Source organism: Candoia aspera, chromosome 2 (assembly GCF_035149785.1).
Source record: "Candoia aspera isolate rCanAsp1 chromosome 2, rCanAsp1.hap2, whole genome shotgun sequence".
NCBI classification, from domain to species: Eukaryota; Metazoa; Chordata; class Lepidosauria; order Squamata; family Boidae; genus Candoia; species Candoia aspera.
Window position 1 is genome coordinate 155,463,675 of NC_086154.1, and position 24,868 is coordinate 155,488,542.

The following is a 24,868-nucleotide window of genomic DNA, read 5'->3' on the forward strand; positions in this document are numbered from 1 at the left end:
AGCTTCCATTGCTAGTCCCAGCTCCTGCCAACCTAGCAGTTCAAAAACATGCAAATGTGAGTAGATTAATAGGTACCGCTTTGGCGGGCAGGTAACGGCGTTCCGTGTAGTCATGCCGGCCACATGACCACGGAAGTGTCTACGGACAAACGCCGGCTCTTCGGCTTTGAAACGGAGATGAGCACCGCCCCCTAGGGTCGGACACGACTGGACTTAATGTCAAGGGAAACTTTTACCTTTACTTTACTACAAGAAGTGGTGCTGGCTACTGCCTTGGCTGGCTTAAAAAAAAGGGTTGGATCAATTCATGGAAGTCACAGGGATTAATGGTTTTAGCCTTGATGGCAGTGTGACTTCCTCTGAAGGCCATTGGCTGGGAGACTAGTGAGCATCAGTGGTTGCCCATTGTGAGAACCATCTACTGGACTAGATGGGCCAGGGATTTAATCCAGCATGGTACTGCTTATGTTCTTATGGACACTTTGACCAGGTATCTCTCAAACCTGGAGCCAGCCCTGAAGATAGCTAACGCCATTCTCAGGTCACCATGAGAACAGAGCCACTGAGAAACTTGCCTGTGACTACCCATGAAACTCATAGCTACACAAGGATTTGGAACTAATTCCATAGCTGTGCATAAAAAAAATAACATGCTTAGTAGATCTCATTTATTATATCACTTAACCTGGAAATAACATGGTCTCCTTTGGGATTGATGTTTTTATCTGATTTCATATTAACATCCCTTCATTTCCATTTTGTTTCTGCCATTTACTAAAATACTTCCTCAAATGAAGGACACTGTGAAGCAAGGCAGATTGTTAAAACAGAACTTTATTAAAATAGATTTTGGAAAAATGTGGGTATTCCTTCACCAAGCATAGTGATGGCAGCTCAGACACTCTGCCAATTTTTCCAAGCAACTGCCCACCCATCCCTGTGCTACACCCAGAAGGTGCCATGCAGCTGACCAGCAATTGTGCAGCAGAGACAATAGCAATTATCAGCACCAGGAAGACTGCTGGGAAAGTAGGAAGAAGACAGCCTTCCCTAATCTGAAGCCCTTCAGATGTATTAGACTACAATTCCCATCTTTAAAGTGAGAATAATGTTCAACACATTTGGACCTCACTGGTGGAGGAATGGAGATATAAGGGATCTCCAGTGCTTCTTTGGAGACATGGGAGGGGTTATCATCCCTTTGGGCAGAACAGTGTGGAATAATCACCATCTGCAAAGCAGCTGCAACAATTGTTACTGAGGATGGTGGGTGAGTCAAGGAAGTGAAGCTGCAATTGTGAGGAATCCACACTGTGAATTTAAATTAGATTGAAGCTAGCAGTAAGTTATGGCTTCCTATATGGCATTGTTGGGAAATGTAGTTTTGAAAATCTTTATTAATTGGAAGTAATTACAGTGGAATAGGATTGACATCTATTTCTCTTGCAGTGAAAACATATCCCTAAGACAACAATGGAATGATGGCTCCGATCTGCTGAAAGCTAACCCCCAACATGCAAATGGCTCCATTAATAAAGATTCAACCAGGGTGTGTCTGCTGGGAACAAATGATCAAGGCTCAGAGCTGAAGAAACTGTATGTTTAAAGTGTTTTCACACTGAGCTCCAGAAATACTCTGAGATAGCACTCTGAAAAGAAGCAATGGTTGACCCTATGGAGGGTCTATTTGAGCTAGAGTGTCAGCCCTTGTTTCAGACGCCTAAGCTCAGAAGAAAGTACTGTGGATCATGTGTAGATTACTTTTCTTCAGCAAACCCTTCCTATGAAGTGATCAAATGAAGCTGAGCATGGATCAGATCATTAATCTGGACCATATTCCAGTCTTTCTAATGAAGCATATCTCCTCGAGGACTTGGACCAAGATCCTTCCAATGTTTGCTGAGGTTCTTCTCCATCAAAGGCCATACCTTGAGACCAGACACCGTTCATTTTTATAACAAGGTCTACTGATTATAGCTCAATCAGAAGGTGTCAGAACTGCCTACAGAAGTTCACTCGAAATTCCACACCCTTCCTCCCTGGCCTGACTGTATGCAAAGATCAGTTTTAAATTCTTTCTATTGTTAGGTATTTCATTTTTCTGGTGGACCTATTCAATACCAGCCTGAAAGATCTCATTTTCTGTCCACATCCACCAGGCTTTATGGAACTAGCAAACAGCAGTTGAAGAAAAGGCTTCCTTAGATTCCTTCTCTATCATTATGTAGGTTGAATGGCTCCCAGATATCCTATAGCAGGCCCAGATTTTCAAGATTTTGAATATACTGTCCTACTTGCTTGAAATCCTCAAATGCAGTATTAGTCACCAAAATGATTAGTTACTAGCCATTTCTCGCAACTGAAAATCAGCTCAACTCCTTAACTTGCAAATTTAATTTTAAACTCCCCTCATTAAAACTCCTACCACCAAAACTACCTATCTTAATCAAATGTGCCTTCTTCAGGCTCAAAGCGTATGGGCTATTTCCCAAGACGAAGCTATTCTTTCTTCTTTTTTTTGGAAATGGCACTTAACTTTGTTCTTAAAGAATCGGCAGTTAAAGGAAAGAATGCCTTATCAGATTCCAGGGATTCTAAATTCCTTAAAGAAGCTTGGCAAAGCAAGCTGTGATCAAAATTCCAAGTGGCTTATACCTAGAGAAGATGTTCAACTAGTATCAGAACTGGTAAATGGCATCAGACCAACTGAAAAAGTTATGGGGTTTTATTTTTACCCTTATTTGCCCCTCCCCAATCTGTGCTGCACACTCACATCATAGAACCAGAACTATGTTATGACAACTAACAAACCTGATTCCGGGAAAGTCCAAGAAAGAGGTTGGGAAAAGTACAAGGTTAGAGCCCACCCCCAAGATCTAGCTCTGCTGCAGGAATATCAGGAATGCCTCCCTGGGTCAGACTTCACTGGTGACTGACCGGGAGGGAATGAGGACATCTGGGGTGGAGGGGAAGAGACATAGTTGAGGATCAGGTGACCTCGGTGAACACAGCTCCGTGATCCTGGAACAGAGGAGGGGAGGGAGGGGGAGAGGGAGTCAGAATGGCCTTGAAAAACAGGAACAAATTCTGCAGACCAAAATTAAATCCATAGCGTATCAGGACTCAAGCCTTAGAATTCTTCAGCAAAGCTTTCAGCGGGGTCCCAGCAAACAGGTGAAAGCCAAATAAATGTCATCTCTTTCCATATTTAACTTCTTAGGCAAAATCAAATGTCACCAAACAGTCTTTAAAATGTTCTTGTTTTTGTTTGGGGTTGCACGTGTGTTTTAAGAGGGCAGATTTCTAGTACTCATGACTGTAAGCCAAGGCATTTATCTTTTCACTGCAGGGGAAGGCTTCTTGCTTGCGAGGTTGAATTACAGAGCTCAAGACAGGATTTCCATGTCTCCACTTACACCACATTACACCTTAACCATATATTTATTTTTTTCAAAAAAAAAAAAAAGACTCGAACAATGGAAAAGTGCATTCTGGTGTAAACAAAACCAGAGAGCAGAACAGCACAGCAACACAGAAAGCAAAGACTTACATCGCAATCCTATGTGTGTTTACTCAGAAGCAAGTTCCATTTTGTTCAGTGGGACTTATGTCCCTGAAAATGTGCACAGGACTGCAACCTAAATGTGGAAATTAAGCTGTCAGTGCAAATTTTCCCAGCAGGCACAAGTCATTATAATCTCAGAATCTCCTTAGTAGCAATAGCGAGGATATTTTGCACAGCACTACTCACACAAGGACATTGAAACTGCTGGATTCCTCTGAAACATGTGCCTGTTTTATAAGGGTCCAATCTGCCACTGATGGGCTATGAAGTGCCCTTGCTTCCAGCCTACCTGGTGGCCGAGCAGAGAGAGAGTGATCCAGTGGGACCTTCTGGTAGCAGGGTGGGTGGGTGGAGAGGAAGGGATTTTTATCTTCCGCCCTGCTTTTTCTTCTACTTAGGTTTCCAGTGCTTAAACCAAATGCAGAAGAATGGCAGACACTCATACTTTTAAAGTGTCCTGACTGCCTTAAAGAGGAGTTAAGAGTCAACACCAGGGTTGCACCTAAATGGAAAGGATGATATAGCCAGAGCAAGAGGACATCATTAACTCAGGAATGAGGGAGGAGGCTGGTGCCGAGTGGAGGGCATGGTCTCCAAGGTGGCTTTGTTTTTTACAGAAAAACTGTTCATCTAAATGTGTGATCATCTACTATATGGCTTTGAAATGTTGCCAGACTTCATGCTGTATGTGGTTCATCACACACGGCATTTTTCCCAGGGAAGAGGGCTTCCTTCATTAACATTTTATTTATAGTTAAAAATTTCATTTCTGTTCTGCCCAATAGGCGAAGCTCTCTGACAGTTCATAACAGAGGTAAAACAGTGAAACAAAATGATAAACTCCAAAATGAATTCAAGAGCCCCAGAATAACAGCAGAGTAAAACTAAGAGCAGAGGACAATTGCAGGGTCAAGTTCTAAAGAATAAATTCTCAACTCAGGGGAGCTTTCGAAATTCTAAGTTGCTGGTGACTCATGAATGGACATCAGGTTCCAGACAAATACTTATAAGCATTTTCCATTAATACTCTCACACTGCTATACAAACAAGCAGGCCTCTGATGGACTTGCATTTCTGGAGCCAATATTCTTAATGCTGTAATATGCATTAACTAATATAGCAGCAGAAACTATCTTTCTAAGAACTTTTGGGATATGTCAAGTAGCAATCTGCCTCAACTAGTGTATCAGGAAGACTGGGAATCACTGCTTCTAACAATGCACAGCATTTTCCTATCATATCAAGGAGGCTGGGACAACTTAAATGGGCAATATAACTGGACAGAAAACCAGCTGACAAGATTAGTTTAATATTATACCACTTTGGGGGGCAATTTTAATTTATCCCATTTTCATGCTTCATCATAACTAGCTTGCACAGAAAACTCAAGGCAAAACCATTTAAAATGCACCTCAAGTAGAGGAAAGTACAATTTAAAGTTGAGAAGCTTATTCTTAACAAGCTTTATATCTTCAGTTGTTTTCCCCAGTCATGTTTTCCCCATTTATGGGAACAGAACCTCCTGCTAGGCCTGATACTGTGCCATACTCACAACCTACTTACCTTGCTCATAGTCTACTCTGTCTGCAAGTTGAAAAACCAGCCAGTTGCAGGCCAGGCCCAACTGTGCAAACAGCCCAGGAACACAAGCATCTGTTGAATCAGCAACCAACCCACCAAGCTCAGTTGTTACTATAGGCATGTCCCATCAGTAGCATTCTGGTATTTCACTCAAGAGAGTGTCCAGTCCTAAGCAGGGGATTAAACCTGGACCTTCCACATGTAAAGTCTGCATCCTCCCACTGAACTTCCTCCTTTCCTCAAATGGCTATAAGCCCACAGCAGCAACAGCTGCCCTAAATACCTGAAGGACACCAGCAATATATAATATTATCCAGTCACACTGTGGTGATAAAATATGGTCAGGACATATCACCACATTAATAGCTGGGTAATGCTATATACTGTATCTCTAGTGTGGACAGCATAAATACAAGAAGGTCATGCTTTCTCCGTGGCCTCCAAAATAATTACCTGGGTGGAACATTTCTGTTCGATCTCAAATATTCTCTACCACCCCCCATTTCCCTTCCTATGTCTAGATGGAGTTGATATCTAGATCTCTTAAAGTCTCTGCTTGAACATCAAGGTATCTGAGCTGATTCTTCTGCACCGTCTTTTTGCCTGCCTTTGATGTCCAACCCTACCTCAATCTGCAATTATCCTTTCCTTCTTCTCCTTTCTCTTCCATGGTAGTTATTGCCTATGCCAACGCTCTGTACCAACCTAGTCTCCCTTGAGAGGAAGCAAGGGTACCTTGCAAGGGGTCGAGTCAGACAGTTTTGGGATCAGGCACTTACTCGTAGGGACGGGTCACTGCTGCGCTGCCAGGTGCTGCCAAGTGGAGAGATCGTGCTAGCTGCCTTTCCAGACCTCTTGAGAGTAGCGTAGAAAACTCCTGCTCTTCTGGGGTGTCCCTCACCTGCTACAGCCCCACCCCACCCCAAGGGGGCAGCACCAGAGCAGGGCAGTGGCGGGGGCAGACATGGTTGGATGGGAGAGAATGAGACAGAAATTAAAATCATTAGATATCTGCTATTCACACCCAAGTGGAATGGAGGGGAAGGGGACAGAGATGAGTCGAGGACTTTCTTTCTTTAGGGAGAAAAGATAGAGCATTGGAATGAATGGAGTTGGGGAGAACTGGGCTTTCAGAGATAGCAGAGCAAGAATGTGGCCTGTTAAAAGGCTCCATAAAGCCTCCGCATATGACAGTTCATCGTGTTACACTTACACACACACACACACACACACTCAAACATACAGGCACATTCTGGCAGCATTGGTTATAGGAAAAGGATCTGTCCACCTGTGCTGATTCTGAAAGTTCCATCCAGTTCTCATAAAGTTGTCCCTGACTGCACCCAAAAGTGCTGACAGAAATTGGTTGCCTGATCTGTGAGACGAAAAAGCAACATGTGGAGGAGGAGGTGGGTTTGGAGATAATTAAAGAACAACCTGGTGTGAGGGGCTAGTCTTAACATCTCACCACAAGATTTCACGCTAATAGGATCCTGGTCATACGCTAGGCCATCCTCTTTCTCCTCCTTTAGCCAGAGACTGACCCTCCCTACTGCTGCACCTGCTCTTTCGATCCTTCATATTCTTTCATTCTGCTGACTGTTCCCTATTGAATAAATACAAAATACCCAGGCCCAAAGGCAGTTTCCTTCCATCACTTGCTCCCTTACTTGCCTGGCAACAACTCCCTTCTGTGCATCCATTTCAGGCACTGACTCCTTAGTCTGAAAACTCTCTCGCCTTGAGGTGGGGAGCAAACTGATCACAGAGGTCTTCACACAGAAGCCAGATGGTCAAGGTCAGAGGCGCCCTACTCGATCTTGCACTAAGCAGAGTATTTCTAAAGTCTCTTAACTCTATGATTTTATGATTCATAAAGCAGAGGCTTTTTCTTTTTAAGAAAAACATACAGGCTTAGACTTTTCTAAAAGAAGGAAGCAAGGGTACCTTGCAAGGGGTCGAGTCAGACAGTTTTGGGAGCAGGCACTGTCTACTATGCTAGACATCAGTAGAAAGAACATCCTAAGGTCAGAGGTCAAGAGAGCCAGTTTGGTGCAGTAATTAAAGGCCCCAAGCTAGAAACCAGGAGACCAGGAGTTCTGGTCCCGCCTTGGCCCCAAAGCCAGCTGGGTGACCTTGGGCCAGTCACTTTTGCTCAGCCCTGGGAAGCAGGCAATGGCAAACCACTTCTGAAAAACCTTGCTAAGAAAACTGCAGGGACTTGTCTAAGCAGTCATCAGGGGTCAAAAAGCTGACTCGAAGGCACCCCCCCCCCAAAAAAGGACAGAGCTTAGGGGCAGCTGAATGAAAAAAGTAAAAAGCCAAAGATGCCACATAAGGGCAAATGATCAGAATCACCAGAGCAAAAAGGTTACAAGAGCTTTCCTGAACATAAAGGTAGAAAGCAAAAGTTTCTCTGAAAGATTAATAGGGAGCCTTCGTACAAGAAAACACAGAAAGCTAATCATACTTTTGTTCATTTTTCAGAGCTGTTTTTAAAATGCTTACAATCCTTAGTGGGGTTGTCAACTTTCAAGTTCATAAAATAGAGGACCTGCCTCCTCCGGACTGTTGGCACTTATCTGTGAATAGTGACATTTATCAAGTTTTAGATGTGGCCCTGTGACAAAACAGTGGTCCAATTGTAGAGGGACAATGGTTGCTCAGTCTTTTCCCAGTGATCTGTGCAGTGACTTGACAGCAGCACCTGGTTTTCGTTAGCATCTTATGATGGGCCTCCAAGCATGAGCCACCCTGCTTTCCAGCTTTTCTCTCTTCAGCCCCCCATCTGTTCCCCCTTCCTCATTTCCCCTTCTGGTGCCTGGTCAGGAATAGCTTTAAATGCTCCTTTAAAACCTAGTGCTACCAGCAACACTTTCCTTGGGCAAGCTTTGCTTCGTTCATCACTTCTTACGATTGTGTCTTGGTCCATCATTATGTCTCTATAAGAGATGCCAGAAGCTACTAAAATTCTCCTTCATTTCTGGTTCTTCGTTTAGTTATCTAGTACAATAGCACTATGGTACTAAATACTACTTGAGCCACAGTATGTGGGGTTCACTGGAAATCTCCTACCTAGGGACTGAGGAGGCCCCAAAGAGCTGTCTGCGTTTAAATATTCCTCTCCCTGGTGGCTGGAAGAACAGCTTTAAGCAGCTTTGTCCCTCATGCCAAACAACGGAGTGGTAATTTAGTGTGTCCTAGTGAGTCTTCTGTGCCCATTCTTGCATTAAGTAGGGTCTCCCTATTCTCTCTTCGGATTCTGTTTTGCTTGGCAGATCTGTCCAAGTTGAGACTTTGCCTTGTTACCAGGGAGTGCTGGTGGATGATGCTCAGGATTTAGACATATTCCTTAATTATATTAAAAGGGGTCTTTTCAAACTGAATCACCTGATTCAGCTTCATCCCCACCCTACTCTAAAACTGTTCTGTGAAATTGTCCAACGTGGCCTCTGCACAGAGAGAAAGCAAATCCCATGAGGCCAATGCCTTAGGTGTTACATCTTTGGAAGTGGGGAAGCAAGACGCTGGTGTCTGAAGAGAAGAGAGTGGGCCGGGAGAGGCTCAGCACCCAGCTTCAACTGTTGGTGCCCCAGCTGAGCCCTCTGTTCATGACTGCTGTGGCTGGCACAATACCTAACATCTGGATTAAATCTCCAGTTTAACTTCCCCATATGTTTGAAAATAGTGTTTCTCAGGGGAAGAGTGGGAAATTTAAATGGCAGCTGGAACAACCTGTCCTCTTGCTATCCCAAACACTGCCATGTAAACCCACTGAAGAGGAAGAGGAAGCCCACTAAAGGGCATTTTGCCTATTGCATCCTCAAATGTGCTAGCCATGCACGTGCATGTGTGGGTAGGTGTGCTAGGCTAAAGAGAGAGCTGAAGAAGAGGAGGAAGCATGCAGGGGTGCATCAGGAATCTCTTTTACCTGAGCCACACTTAATTTTTCGAGGGAGCTGTCAACACAGGGCAATCCCAAGACTGGGACACTGGGTAGACTTTCAGGTGGAGAAGCCATCTTGACTGGAGATATGGGGCTTTGGAAATTGTTGACCACACACGTCACCTATCCAACAAAGAGAAAAGGGCAGCATTAATGGGCTCTTTTCCTTCTTCCTACCAACCCAGAACTCTTGTACCGGATGAAACATTCAACAGAGCTTTGCAACTGCTGAACCCACTGCCACACTTGGCCTTTTATTCTGTCTTTCCCATTCCCTTTGCCTGCTGCTTCTTGATCAAGCCTGATTTTTCTTCATCATTGGCTCATTCCCCTGGTTCTGATCCTGAGCCCTTAGGGCAGGGCTCACTCTGGTGTCCAGCAGTATGGAGGGATAAGCTGGGCACGGCAGAGGAGCCACGCACCGCCTTTTTTTGAAATGCAAAAAGGAATGAGGGTGGGATGCCCGTCTGAGCAGAGGGAAGAGGCTGCTTGAACCTCTCAGCCATACAAAAGGGGTAGAAAGTGATTTTGTGTATGTCTTAATATGAACCAAGCTAGTTTATATTTCCTTAAGTATCCCATCCCAGAATAGCATATTCTCCAAGCGTTACGCTACGCTCTGTAAATAAATTTTTAAAGGCCCGTGTAAATATGTATATAAAGAAAATTGCTTACATACATGAAGACGCTGGAAAAGATTATCTGCAGAATGTATACACCACGGAAAATGTCTACGGTACAGCCTTTGGATAAGGGCTGTGAGACAGAATGCACAGATGCTTTAAAGAATGCACGAGCAAACTGACAGGGTCCTCAGTTCCCATACCACCCATTGGGGAAAGGATGTGTAGTGTGTGTATTGTGTTCCTAGTAGGAAGAGGAGGAGGAGCAGGAGAGGGCTATACCACTTAAGACAGCTCCAATCAGATAAGAAATGCCCCCCCCCCTTCATGGCTGCATTTGGGAGAACTATAATGCTCATCAGCACAGAGCAAATGAATATGTCAAGGTAAGCTGCCCCCGTAGATTCCTACCTTCCCTTAGAGTAGCATCACCTCCCTGGCGTTTAAGTTTTAGCCCTTTGGTGCTGATGAAGGGCTACTTATAGAAACTGCTAGATGACACACCGTATTTAAAAAGGGGGCTCTGCAACCCTGCATAACCCTGGTAAAGAAGTTCCTATAACGTTGCTCCTATATGTGCAATGATGGCTGGGACTTCTCCTCCTTCCAGAAGCACTCCTGATGGTGGCTGAACCCTGACAAGGGAGCCCCGTCCTTCTCCTACCAGCCAAGGCCCTCCCTTGAAGTGGCTGAGCAGTCCAGCAACCCAGACCACTTACCAGAAAGGTGGCAATGGCCCCACCTGTGAGGAACCCAGCCAGCACGTCAGACCAATGGTTCCGGTACTCGGCCACACGCACCACGCCCACCAAGAATGCCGGGCCCAGGAGTGCCAGGCACAGGGAGGGCTTGGCCAAGCGGGAGCCCTTCAGCTGGAAAACCAGGGTGACATACATCTGTGGGAAGGGAAGAACAGCATGAGAGAGTTAGCTGAGATGCCATTCACCACCCCTGAAAAGTGCTCAAGCTATTGGGCAGCATAACCATACATATACAGTCACAGCACAACTCTTTTTAAAACAAGGAAAGAAGGTAGAGATAAGACAGCCAGTGTGGTGTAGTGGTTAAGGCACCAGGATAAAAACTGGGAGACCATGAGTTCTAGTCCTTCCTGAGGCACGAAGCCTTGTGCCAGTCCCTCTCTCTCAGCCCTAGGAAGCAGGCAAGGGCAAACTTCTGAAAAATTTTGCCAAGAAAACTGCAGGGACTTGTCCAGGCAGTCACCAGGAGTCAACAGCAACTCGTAGGCCCCCCCCCCCAAAAAAAGACTTGTACAAAGTCTCTCATGGACCGCCAAAAGAGGACACTTCCTTCTACTTCTCCTCGTTTCCCACCAATCCTCTACTATCCCCAGAGTAATCCTTATCACAGCCACCTACTTTGAACTTCCCTTAAAGCTGCTGCCACTGCGAACTTCAAACCATCTTTCCCTCCATTCCATCATTCCTTCATGCACACAAGACACTAGTAGACTGATTCACCAATCAACACCTCTGTGCCCCACAAAAGTTCCACTTGCAGGAGGCCAGTTTTTATCAGGATTAATACTTTCTGTTGCAGCCACCAGGATTAAAGATGCAACACAAGGATTCCGTTGAGTGCCCTACTGTCAAAGGAGGCGCCCATATATAGGCAATCTAAAGCAGCAGGATTCCAGTTAGTTTTCTTGCATTTCTTTAGTGTAAAGGGGAGAAGGCTTATCTGTTTTCTGAGGGTGGGTCACACTGCCCTTGTTGGTTCTTCTGGAAACAGCTGCTAGACCTGTGAGCAATGGGAGGAGCAGCTCTCACAGTTTTATTCATATTCACATCTTGGAGGGAGAGAAATGACCTTTCCCAAGTCACCCTGCATTGTAGTGCATCGTGTGCGTGTGTCTGCTCTCTTGCATCTCTACTAGTTTCATAGTAATTTAATCGTTTTGATCGTTGTAAGCTAGTTTTGCGGTGTTTAATGTACTTTTACGTATTTGTTATTTTATCATGTTTTTAATATCCTACTGAAAGCTAAGCTAACGATACGCTTAAAGGGCAAATACACCTTAATAGTAAAATGAAGAAATAAGCAAGGGCCTTCCTGTCATGTGTGCATATCTATTGCCCATGGCAGTGTGTAATTGGAGTTTTATAGGTTAATCTATGGGGTAGGTGGCTCTGCCAGACAGCCCGGAAGACTGGGTTAATGCACTTTTAGATCTTCCAGGTTTTATTGTGTTTTATTTTACTAATTGCCTTAGATATGTGGCTGCCTTCCCCTACTACCTCAAGATATTTTGATGCTTAAATATAGTCCAGATATTCTCCACTCACTGAAAAACAGTTGGACTACAACCCCCCTCTCAATCCAGTCATGCAGGGGGCCATCTGGAACTAATTTTTCACCCTGTAATGGCAGGGCCTGGCCACTGCCCAACTTGGCTCTCCCACTCAATATTTTTCCATGTGACTTTCTCTTCCCGCGCACCAAACAACAGAAAGTCAGGAGTGTTACATTCTGAGAAGAAAGCAGCTGCCAGAAGGGCAGGCTTCACAGACCACTCTCTTCCCCAGTGGCTGCATCAGCCGAGGCAAGAGCAAATGGGCAAGTCAGCTGATCTCCGGGCCTCTTCCTTGGCATCCTCATTACACAGAGAAAAAGCATGGAAAGGAACCCCAAGGAAACAGGTTTATCTAAAAATGGATGTGGGAATTAAGCATTGCAACCAAGGTAAATAACTACTCCCAGAAACTACAGGGGGAAAAGGGTTTAGTGCCAGTTCCACCACGTGCATCAGTTGCTTAAAATAAACTTGCAGATGCTGTACTGGTCCTTGGCTATAGATACAGATGTAGTATCTAAACACTGCATCCAAGACACTACTAAGCAAGCATTGTGCATCTTGCTTTCTAGAACTATTGCATTTCGTAGGATTAAATCATCGTTTAGCCAGCATGTCTATTTTTTTCAAATAACCTCCAGCGGCACATGCCAAGCATTCTTGGTGGTTGTTGTGGATGATGCATTTGTTGCACTAGTCCAGTGTTTCAGATTCTGGAAATTCTTGTTCTGTCAATGGCACGCCACACTTAAAGTACCCAGACAGTGTCAGGGAAGCAAAGCGACAAAAGACAAGAACTCAGCTGGCTGGGAAAGAGGAGAGGCTAAGTTTTCCCCAGTGTAACATCAAGACACCTGTTTGGCTTTACTGCCTTCTAATGAGAAATGGCAGCAGTGAAATCAAAGCTGATACTTTTGCCTGGGGTGCCCACGCCAATGATAATTTTTGCCCAGAGCAGGAAGTGCTTTGTCCCAAAAGATGGCTTCCCCTATCCTGTCCTGGGAGAAAAGGTTCTGTGAACGTTTCTTCCACACTGTTGTTCTGCGCCCACCAGAGGGCACTCCAGACTTCTCAGTGAAGCAACTCATTCCCAAATCTTGACCCTTCTGTGCCTGTGTGTGTATTGTCAGTCTCTACCCACCCAGTCTGCTACAAATGGGGGTCAGGGCAGGGCAGGGGAAGGGAAATGGATGCCAGATTTCTGGGAGAAGCTTCCATCTGGCCCCTCCTCCCCCCACCCTCCATCCTGCCACCCGGCTGCCACCCCATACCACAGTATAGGCCACCGCGTAGGCACTGAGGGCAGCGTCCTTAGAGGGGAAGGCCTTGCAGGCTGCAGTGACCAGGAGAGGATTGCCAGTGCAGGCCGCCTTGTCTGTGACATAGATGGTGCCCGGGGGTGGTTGGCAGCCCAGCACAGTGTAGTTGGGTTGGCACACGGAGAGGAAATGTGGGGTCTGGTTGCCGGTCACCACTTGGCCTGCATTGGCGAAGATGGTGGTGGTGAAGAGGCCAAAGGAATAGACGCCTGTGGAGGGAAAAGGACAGGCATGAGGGGGGAGCCCAGGGCCTGTGGAGGCAGGAGGGTCTGGGCTCTGGGTGGGACGGGTGCCCTCCTCTTACCCAGGAAACGGATCATGCGGCGCAGAAGGGGATTGAAGTAACAGCATTCGCCCGAGATTATGGTTTTCTCCTCACGCTGTTTTGGCTGGAGGAAGAAGGCAGCCAGTTCTCCAACAAGGATCTGGGGTAAGAGAGAGAAAGAAGCAGAAAGGGAAGATAAGCCACGTTCAGGCTGATACCGGTTCATGAGGCTGCTTTTCAAACAGTACTGAAGAGAGCAAGAGACCAAGCAAGCTGGTGGATCATGTCAGTGCTTTTACTTAGTAAGGGTTTGAAGATGGGATCTGTTTGAGACCCCCATGAAAAAAAAATTCTAGAGGATGCTGCAGCAATGGGCAGCACCTAAACATGTTGTTTCTTCCTCCCTTATGCCCCCGTTACTAGGCTAACCGCTAAAAATCAAGCCTATTCTTGTCTCTCTATATCAGTGTTTCTCAACCTTGACAACTTTAAGATGTGTGGACTTCAACTCCCAGAATTCCCCAGCCAGCATGGCTGGCTGGGGAATTCTGGGAGTTGAAGTCCACACATCTTAAAGTTGCCAAGGTTGAGAAACACTGCTCTATATATTAATACTAGCTTTGGTTTCTTGTAACTTTCTGGATTTGTTGGAATACAGCTTCCATAATTCCCAGGAGGTCCTGAAGGCTTGGAATTAGGAGCCCCGGAGTAGACTGATAGTGTCAGTCCCACTAGGTAGACCAGACCAAGAAATCAACTGCACAGGAAGGCTAAACATACTTTTATTGAGATTGGCTATAATAACAGAATCTTGCGAGTCTGATTCTGCGGTACCTCCTTCTCCCCTTCTTATACTCCAGTGAATTAGGGAGCTGTTTGCCCGAGCCACTTCCAAACGTTATCTGGATGTTCTGGACTTAAAACAAGTTTTACCCCTTGCTGCCTTGGCAAGAGAGCTTGCATATCTCCATCAAGGTCTTCTTCCTTCCTCTCTACAGACAGTGACTAGCACAAGGCCATGCCACTAGCTGAGAAGGTAGAGAAACTGTAAGGACTTTATAGCAAGGACTGTTTAAAGTAAGCTCTGGGGACACATGCTGCTCAAGGCAAAGGGGCTTGCAGATTCATTAAAGATCCCTTAAGTTTCCTCCTGTACATGATATACTGCCAAGACTTTAGCATGGGGGGGAGAGGGTTGAGAGGAAGTGACATTATTTTCCAAGCCTCCAAAGGTCCAGGAGAGGCCAGCACAAGCCGAGGGATAAACAGGATACGCATTTCCATGAGGCTGAACATAGGAACTTATTTCCCTACATCAACAGATGTGTTCTGTAGCCTACATTTTGGGAGTTTTGCTGGCAAAATGAATTGAAAAGCATCCTCATAGATCAGAATAGAAATACATGCTTTTTTTTTTTACGTGACTTCTGGCAAAAGCATAACTCTAGGTAGTATCTGTAGCAGTTTAGAGCATAATAGGACTATTTCAGTAGGAGTTTAGTTCAAAGAAGTCCTACTTTTATTTCCACTTTCTCTTTGGTCACTAGGTGATTCCCAAGTGTTAATGAAACAAATGAAGCATAGCAAGGCCCACTGCATAGCAAGGCCCATCAGAGTGAGAGGGCCCACGCAAGGGACAGAGGAAGGAGCTGCAAGGCCGTAGGGAAAAATCCATTTGCTGGAGCAAGTCATCTGGGGAAGCAAAGAAATGAACTGGGGGCCTCGTTCTTGTTAAAAAGAGAGAGAGGGATCACAGGGGCAATAACAGCTGAAGTGCAGCAGAAGGACTACAGAGAGATGTGTCTCTTCTGTGAAGCTGCACTCAGACACCCTTGTTGGAGTTTCATCCTATAACATTTTTCTCCACACAGGAAGAGGATGTTGGATATTAAAAACCAGTTATGCTGCACACTGAACTGGTGAAAATGCTGGACAGGAGAGACCCATGTTCAGATGTACTGTATGCTGAATGATGGAGTTCCTTGAGTGAGCTCAGTCCCAACGCTCTTCCTAATGCTTCACCTATTTTGTGAGAATAAGTAGTGGAGAGAATAATGTGCTTTCTCCTGAGCAACTTGGAGGGAAAGCCAGTTAACAATGAAAACATTACATATGCAAAGCTGGGCTGGTGCATAAGTCATTCTTAAAATACTGTACATATGCGAGGCAACACCGATGAAAGCACACAACACCTATTGTGAATATAATCATTCAGGCGATGGTCTTGTGAGCCCTAGAATTCACCCTCGCTCCATTTCCCAGGGGAGCTTCAAACATCCCTGGATGACCTCATATTTCCCCTCTCTGGCAGCCAGTCTCTTTGTGATCTTAATCCCACTGAAATTAACACCGTCACAACAGAGGCAGGACGCCTGTCATCCAACAGTCATTGCAGAAGTACCCCAAGTTCCATCCACCAGCCCGTTCTCATTCCCCCCAAGTCCCTTGTGGGTCTCTTACCGTGACAGTGGGGACAGCTGTAACAAGCGAGTAAACCAGGACTGGAGGGGCTCGGCTACTGTCCTCTGGCCCAGGATAGGGTTTGGCCAAAGTATTGTCATAGCAGAAGAATCCTTGAAAGTGCACTGGAAACGTGTCTGAATACTCAAAGTGGTAAGCCAGCAGCACTGTGCCAGCCATGATCCCCAGCTGGAAATAGAACATGATGGCACATCAGGCACCACTGATAGAACGAGAGGCTGAGACAAGGAGACCCATCAGATCCCTGGAATCACAGGCGACTGCCACCTGCCTGTTACTGCACGCAAACCTCCTTGCGTCCTTCTTTTCTCACTCAGATGCCAGGTTGAGGGATGAGGGAGGAATCCAGCCCCCTGAGCCAAAATAAGGCAGTTACTGTAGTTATTGTCTTCCTCTCCTTAAGTCCCTCCAATCCTGGATTCCATATCTCCCAGACAGTCCCCTTCTTTGCAATTGGTAGCTCATAAATGATCCCAGAGCAGATGATGGCATCTCTCAGGGACTGTGCCCAGAGGAAGTGAACTGAATGTAGGCTTCAGTTTGGCAGGGAGAAGTTTCAGATACAAGTCTGTTTTCTTCTCTCCAGCCACTTAAGAGAAGCATCTGAATGCTCTTCATGGGATGGAAATAAATCTATTATACATCCCATGCCAATTTTGCATCTATACATAATTCCCACCTGTCCCATTTCCTCATTTTTAAAAATATGGTATGAAAATATCTACAAATCCATATATGTGGATGCATTTTCTAGATGGCTTGCTGACAATGAAGATTTGAGGACATTTCTAGGTTTGCTGAACACTTAAACAGAGAATTCAGAAAAGAGTTCTATTTCTAGTGGATGTATTCAGATTTGCACCCTTGTCTGTAGGTAGATATAGCCTGGATCACATAGAAAAGTAGATCTAATTAAATCCTTGAATATCCCTATATGTTACAGAGCTGAAGTGTTCTAGCCATTAAAGGAATGGAGGGACACACTGGTAGAGCTATGAGATATGGACTGCAAAAATCCAGATGATAATTAGATGGCGGGAAAGAGGGATTCCAGCATGCTGCCATCTAACAATCATCCAGATTTTTGTAATCCAAATCTGTTAGTTCTGGTCTTCCTGCCTACAATGACCTCCATATATGGGAGTATTGAAGTCTGGTTGTCTACCAAGAACAGCAGGGCTGGACCATCTACAGAGATTCACCCAAGCAATGCTGTGAACTACCCAAGCAGGTTCTCTGTAATATAGCAGATGCTTTGGACAACTTTGCTTCAAGTTCTGCAGAGCACCTTCCAGGAGCCCTGGCAAGATGACTTTTGGTTTCAAGGTCTTGAAAGGACAACCAGTGCAGAATGCAAACTCTACAGCCCGCTACCACCCTCTGAGTAACTGAACTGGCTGCAACTTTTGAGTGTGGTCAAATCCCTTCCTAGTACTAGGAGGAAGGCTGTGAGTGTGTGCATGTTTATGTGGGTGCATGTGTATGTGTGTGTGATGACTGGGCACCTGTTGGCCAAACTCCCTGGCTCTCTTACCTCCACAAACACAAAGCAAGGGATAATGGTGATGCTCCTTTTAAGCTCCTGCTTTCCACCAGCCATAGCAACTAGGCCTGGGCACTTCTGCAAGGAAAAAGGTTATCTATAAGAAAAAACTTCAGCAAAGGATCGTTACCTTGTCGTGGTGCTGGAGCTTGAGCACCTCAATGATGCCATGAGCTAAACCGTGAAGGGCCACCCAAGACGGGAAGGTCATGACAGAGAGGGCAGACTAAATGCGATCCCTGGGGAAGGTAATGGCAACCCACCCCAGTATTCTTGCCGTGAAAACTAAATGGATCAGTACAACCAGAGATATGTCGGTATACCATCGGAAGATGAGACCCCCAGGTCGGAAGATGGTCAAAATGCTACTGGGGAGGAACAGAGGATGAGTTCAACTAGCCCCAGACGTGATGACGCAGCTAGCTCAAAGCCGAAAGGACGGCTAGCGGCCGACGGTGCTGGTGGTGAACGGCGAATCCGATGTTCTAAGGATCAACACACCATTGGAACCTGGAACGTAAGATCTATGAGCCAGGGCAAATTGGATGTGGTTATTGGTGAGATGTCCAGATTAAAGATAGACATTTTGGACGTCAGTGAACTGAAATGGACTGGAATGGGCCACTTCACATCAGATGACCACCAGATCTACTACTGTGGACAAGAGGACCACAGAAGAAATGGAGTAGCCTTCATAATTAATAGTAAAGTGGCTAAAGCAGTGCTCGGATACAGTCCAAAAAACGACAGAATGATCTCAATTCGAATTCAGGGCAAGCCATCTAACATCACAGTGATCCAAATATACGCCCCAACCACAAATGCTGAAGAAGCTGAAGTAGAGCAGTTCTATGAGGATCTGCAGCACCTACTGCAGCCTAAAAGAGATGTTATTTTTATCACAGGAGACTGGAATGCTAAGGTGGGCAGTCAAATGACACCTGGAATTACAGGTAAACATGGCCTGGGAGAACAAAACGAAGCAGGACATAGGCTGATAGAATTTTGCCAGGACAATTCACTCTGCATAACAAACACTCTCTTCCAACAACCTAAGAGACGGCTTTATACATGGACATCCCCAGATGGACAACACTGAAATCAGATTGACTACATCCTTCGCAGCCAAAGGTGGCGGACATCTATACAGTCGGTAAAAACAAGACCTGGAGCTGACTGTAGTTCAGACTAAAGAGATTAGGGAAGACCCACAGACCAGCTAGATATGAGCTCACTAATATTCCTAAGGAATATGCAGTGGAGGTGAAGAATCGATTTAAGGGACTGGACTTAGTAGATAGGGTCCTGGAAGAACTCTGGACAGAAGTTCGCAACATTGTTCAGGAGGCAGCAACAAAATACATCCCAAAGAAAGAGAAAACCAAGAAGGCAAAACGGCTGTCTGCTGAGACACTAGAAGTAGCCCAAGAAAGAAGGAAAGCAAAAGGCAACAGCGATAGGGGGAGATATGCCCAATTCAATGCAAAATTCCAGAGGTTAGCTAGAAGAGATAAGGAATTATTTTTAAACAAGCAATGCGCGGAAGTGGAAGAAGACAATAGAATAGGAAGGACAAGAGACCTCTTCCAGAAAATTAGAAACATCGGAGGTAAATTCCAGGCAAAAATGGGTATGATCAAAAACAAAGATGGCAAGACCTAACAGAAGAAGAAGAGATCAAGAAAAGGTGGCAAGAATATACAGAAGACCTGTATAGGAAGGATAACAATATCGGGGATAGCTTTGACGGTGTGGTCAGTGAGCTAGAGCCAGACATCCTGAAGAGTGAGGTTGAATGGGCCTTAACAAGCATTGCTAATAACAAGGCAGCAGGAGATGGTATCCTAGCTGAATTGATCAAAATCTTGCAAGATGATGCTGTCAAGGTGATGCATGCTATATGCCAGCGAATTTGGAAAACACAGGAATGGCCATCAGATTGGAAAAAATCAACTTATATCCCCATACCAAAAAAGGGGAACACTAAAGAATGTTCAAACTATTGAACAGTGGCGCTCATTTCACATGCCAGTAAGGTAATGCTCAAGAGCCTGCAAGGTAGGCTTCAGCAATTTATGGAGCGAGAATTGCCAGATGTACAAGCTGGGTTTAGAAAAGGCAGAGGAACTAGGGACCAAATTGCCAATATCCGCTGGATCATGGAAAAAGCCAGGGAGTTTCAGAAAAACATCTATTTCTGTTTTATTGACTATTCTAAAGCCTTTGACTGTGTGGACCATAACAAATTGTGGCAAGTTCTTAGCGGTATGGGGATACCAAGTCATCTTGTATGCCTCCTGAAGAATCTGTATAATGACCAAGTAGCAACAGTAAGAACAGACCACGGAACAACGGACTGGTTTAAGATTGGGAAAGGAGTACGGCAGGGCTGTATACTCTCACCCTACCTATTCAACTTGTACGCAGAACACTTCATGCAACATGCTGGGCTTGAGGAATCTCCAAGGTGGGAGTTAAAATTGCTGGAAGAAACATTAACAATCTCAGATATGCAGATGATACTACTTTGATGACTGAAAGCGAAGAGGAACTGAGGAGCCTTATGATGAAGGTGAAAGAAGAAAGTGCAAAAGTTGGCTTGCAGCTAAACCTCAAAAAAACCAAGATTATGGCAACCAGCTTGATTGATAACTGGCAAATAGAGGGAGAAAATGTAGAAGCAGTGAAAGACTTTGTATTTCTAGGTGTGAAGATTACTGCAGATGCTGACTGCAGTCAGGAAATCAGAAGACGCTTAATCCTTGGGAGAAGAGCAATGACAAATCTCGATAAAATAGTTAAGAGCGGAGACATCACACTGACAACAAAGGTCCGCATAGTTAAAGCAATGGCGTTCCCCGTAGTAACATATGGCTGCGAGAGCTGGACCATAAAGAAGGCTGGGCGAAGGAAGATCGATGCTTTGGAACTGTGGTGTTGGAGGAAAATTCTGAGAGTGCCTTGGACTGCAAGAAGATCAAACCAGTCCATCCTCCAGGAAATAAAGCCAGACTGCTCACTTGAGGGAATGATATTAAAGGCAAAACTGAAATACTTTGGCCACATAATGAGAAGACAGGACAGCCTGGAGAAGATGTTGATGCTAGGGAGAGTGGAGGGCAAAAGGAAGAGGGGCCGACCAAGGGCAAGGTGGATGGATGATATTCTAGAGGTGACGGACTCGTCCCTGGGGGAGCTGGGGGTGTTGACGACCAACAGGAAGCTCTGGCGTGGGCTGGTCCATGAAGTCACGAAGAGTCGGAAGCGACTAAACGAATAAACAACAATAAGAAAAAAGCCAAACCCTCCAAAGCAAGTCTGCTATGTGCATCCCAGGAGAAAACCCCCAGAAGAGGCTGCACTCCATTCTAGGCAAGCAAGGCTCTTCTGTAGAGGAACGCTACCCACTCTTTCCCACTTTTCCAAACACCACCACTTCAGAATATCATGTTTTAAGGCAGGGGTGCTAAAACTGGGTTGTATCCTGAGTCCCCTAAAATGATAAGTGAACGTGTGTGCTCCCTCAAGAATTAGTTCTCTAGGGTTAGGCTTGGGCAGGGAATAAATAGCACTGCTGATTTTTAATAATTACATTTTCATCTAAATATCAAAGGGGTTCTCAGACTTTGTGCACATGCCTACTTCAGCCTTTGGCAGGAACATTAGGAGCAAAGACCCACAGCAGATTTTGACAGAGCTGCCATTGTGCCTGCACATGCCTGTTCAGTTTCTAAAAAACCATGACTCTAAGTCGCTTGAGGCCTTCCCCTCTGCCCCCACTCCCCCAGGGGTCCTAAGCCACAGTTTGGGAATGGTTGCTTTAAGGTCAAGCAACAGCTTTGATATTCTATATGGAAACTACCCGACCAAGGCATCCCCTCTTTTAGAATCCGGATGCTCAGGTTTAGCAAAGTCACCTTACCTTGTCAAGTGGCTCGTGCAAAGTACAGACTTGTTCCAACAACTCAAGGAGGATATGGCATCTGAAAGAGAATAAAATAAAATAATAATGCCCTTTAGTTTTAAAAAAACTATGGTGACATACAATAAAATGGAAAAAAATAGGATGAACATTTTAGAATGCTCTTTCTGAAAAAGCAGAAAACATAGCTATCTTTTTTCCCTCCGAAGCTACCTTCCTGCTTTCAAACTCCTATTTCCACTCCTCCGAAAATTATATTCTAGTGCACAAATTCCTGTAAGCAGCTGAATGCAGGGAGATTTTCTTCTGGGTGGATATATATTCTAAAATGTGATTTACAAAACAAGAACATCAAAAGCAGTTGTTTCCAGGATGCAGGTAGGCAGCCAGCCTCTGATTCTGAGGAGTTAGGGAAGGGGACAAATAAATGCAGGAATTTAAAACTTGTCTCTGAAGGTGCTGAAATTTTACTCTGGCTATGAGAGGAGTGTGTGGGTGGGTATCCTGGAGTAAGACCGTTTTTGCGGGTTAATGGAATCAAAGTAAGATGTCAGCTGAATAATTTGAGAAGTATCTCACAGGCTCAAAGCAGAGAACAGACATGTTCCAGTCTGTAGAGAGAACTGGGGAAACTTTTATCCAGTTGAGAATTTGAACTCCTAAGGGAATCTAAGGTTAGGAATTCTTGCTACAGGACTTTTGAATATGTTTACGTCCTGTCTGCAAAAGGGAGTCCAGAGTTTGAGATTAAATACATTCACCTCAGACACACTGATTGGCCAAGTCCATCATAAAATATAAGGCTGGGTGTTTTCCCACTGGTGGTCACTACAATGGCTTCCCACTCTTCAGACCAATTTGGTGGGACTGGAATAAGTCCACCAGATTCAGTGGTCCTTATTTCTAGGCCAACCCATAAAGGATTGTGTTGTATATTCACTTCTGATTCTGGTCTTGTTAAAAACCGCAAGCGTCCCTGGGATCACAGAAGCTCCAACCGCTTTTCCCGCCAGCAAGAAAGAGTATGCTTTAATGCAAGTTTCATCATAGTCAGATGTTACAGAATCACTGATCCAACCATGTCAGAGTATTAATTAAAAATAAATCCTTTGAATAGATATTTGTTCATATTCAAGTAGTAGAAGTAAAAATTGAATTTTTAAGTCAATTTCTAGAGGCATTACTTAGTGATGCTTTTTTTGGGGTACAAAAGTTGGTGCAATGTAATGTAATGTCGCTGTATTTTTATATATAATAAGAAAAAAGATACGTTTCTGCTCATTTCTGGACCCGAGAACTGATAAAAATTAGTCACATTCCCCCACTGTTTCTCCTAATCTCTGCTCCTTTCTTAATTCTCCTTGTGACACATCCCTCGCTGTCCAAATAACTGGAAAATTGGAATGCCGTATTTAGAAGGAGGCATGCAAACTCAACTTCAAACAACATTAGTACATGTTAATACTGTATCTTGTACTGCTTTGTGCAATTTATTCTGGGCAGAGAACCAGGATTCTTGTGCAAATGGTGCATGATTTGGATGAGGACCTGTAGCAGGGAAGAGTGATCATTGAACATAAATGAGTGTGCAATACACATACCTGGTGCATCCTATTAGAAATCCAATTCATCCCAACTCCCAGTCCTGCTAAAGGCACAAGGGTTGAGAACTCTCTTCCCCCAGTGTAGAGGAGGAGGGTTGGGGGCTGGCTGCCTTCTCCCCTCTCCTCTTAGCATGGCCACCGCTTCATCCAGCACAAATTGGACCCCTGCACGGCAGAGCCATGCTGCTCCTGGGGCTCGCCCAACGTCTCTAGCACTGGGACCAGTGCTGTAGGAACCCAGCTGCAAGACACTCCCGGCGCCTGCCCCCTTTGCCGAGTGACCCACATCTCATGGCAACTCACCAACCCCCTGAGCCAAGCTGAAGCAAGGCGGTACCCTCTGCCTCCATGGCCAATGGCATCAGTGACCATTTTGCTGCAAATAGCAATCGGTACAGCAAGGGTGTGTGTGTGGGCATGTGTGTGTGATGAATTCATATATCCAGCATCCTAAGAGCGTAACTTAGCAACACAGCCCTTTAAAACAGACATGTACACATACACACACACACAGAGCACTGCAATTGTCAAAACTGCAACAATGCTAGTATGAATAGGCAACGGAGAAGCAACAATGGAGAACCCATTTGACTTGGAATGGAAGTCAGGCATTGCAAGCTACCAGCTCTCCCCTCCAGGAAATCCCCCCACAGCCCAGCCGTTGCATCTCTCACCTTCTGTCCGTAGGAGTGGCTTTTTAGGCAGCAGCCATGGCTTCCTTAGCCCACCTCAGCTCTTGTCTCCTCCTCCTCCTCCTCCTCCTCTTCGGCAAGCAATTTTAACAGTCTGCCAGATGGAACAGGGAATCCACGCGGGTCATGCCAGCATCCCAATTAGAAACTGGGTTGCTGGATTAAACGTTGTTTTGCATTAGCAGCTGGAGCCCTTCCAGGGGAATGGGGGAGAGAGAGGGAGTGACATACATACATATGAATGCACAGACGCACACACACTCATGTGCACACACACACACACACGCACAGGGAAGAGAGAGGGGGAAGGAGAATTCTTCAAGAGGGGACATTCAGTGAGATGCTGGCTGTGTCAGAAGGCTGAGAGATGCACAATCAAGAAGGCTCAGCTAAAGTCAATAAATCAAAGCTTCACTTCCACTTCTAAACAAGCCAGCTTTTTGTTTCTTGTTTGAACTGAGACTCCCTGTAAAATAAGATACTCAGATAGCTGGCCTCTTATTTCTACTAATGACTAGTACTCCAGGAAAAATGAGGCACTAGCAAACCAAATTTGTTGCCAAACATGCTTCAACAGCAATTGTTGAGTGTACACATTTCAAACTCACAGTCAGATTATACAGAAAGATATGAATTACTAGTTACTGAAAATCTAATTCAGACATAATACTAACATCTTGAAATAACTGTAAGAAGAAAGAAATTTGGCTTGCATTTTGCTGCCTGAATCAATTCTATCAGGAAAGATCTTTTATACGATTGCTTGAAAGATCACTGCACAATTTCAAGAATTGCATTTACTTCTGCAACAGTAAGAACAAGAGTTCAGTTGCCTTGTTGCAGAGGGAAATAGAAATATGGTAATAGTGCTGTTAATAACACCAATAGCATGTGTCATTTAAGAGCCATCCTTTACATCAGGGGAGAGCAAGTGGTGGTCCCTGAACCCGCTTTTTGTGGCCCTCAAACCCCTCTGAACCTCCCCCACTGTTTTTACAGGGAAAACCCATGAA

The 24,868-nt window shown here is 45.0% G+C and overlaps 1 protein-coding gene across 2 annotated transcripts; it reads right to left on the reverse strand.

Moving 5' to 3' along the window:
* Window positions 1–816: 816 nt before the first annotated feature.
* On the reverse strand, window positions 817–24,476 carry PLPPR2 (phospholipid phosphatase related 2). 2 transcript variants are annotated; one of them, XM_063294458.1, is made up of 11 exons: window positions 23,838–24,476; window positions 21,560–21,620; window positions 17,629–17,715; window positions 16,074–16,262; window positions 13,653–13,773; window positions 13,301–13,557; window positions 10,435–10,611; window positions 9,078–9,215; window positions 5,926–6,050; window positions 3,551–3,638; window positions 2,894–3,021 (listed from the first exon to the last, which is right to left on the reverse strand). In XM_063294458.1, exons 3-10 carry the CDS (start codon window positions 17,692–17,694, stop codon window positions 3,596–3,598), a joined length of 1,116 nt encoding a protein of 371 aa, XP_063150528.1. In that variant the 5' UTR covers window positions 17,695–17,715; window positions 21,560–21,620; window positions 23,838–24,476; the 3' UTR covers window positions 2,894–3,021; window positions 3,551–3,595. The 2 variants fall into 2 exon arrangements, with proteins under 2 accessions (XP_063150527.1, XP_063150528.1); XM_063294457.1 differs by lacking the exon at window positions 3,551–3,638 and having other exon boundaries at window positions 817–3,021.
* Window positions 24,477–24,868: the final 392 nt, after the last annotated feature.

What these genes read in the sequence shown, in the direction of transcription:
- PLPPR2 (XM_063294457.1), bottom strand. Translation starts at nt 17,694, where the DNA reads ATGGCTGGTGGAAAGCAGGAGCTTAAAAGGAGCATCACCATTATCCCT. An exon ending in AAAAATTAAGTGTGGCTCAG is followed by an intron (nt 6,051 to 9,077) that starts GTAAAAGAGATT and finishes GTGGGGCTGTAG; the next exon opens with CAGGTGAGGGACACCCCAGA. An exon ending in GCAGTGACCCGTCCCTACGA is followed by an intron (nt 3,022 to 5,925) that starts GTAAGTGCCTGA and finishes CCTCTGTTCCAG; the next exon opens with GATCACGGAGCTGTGTTCAC.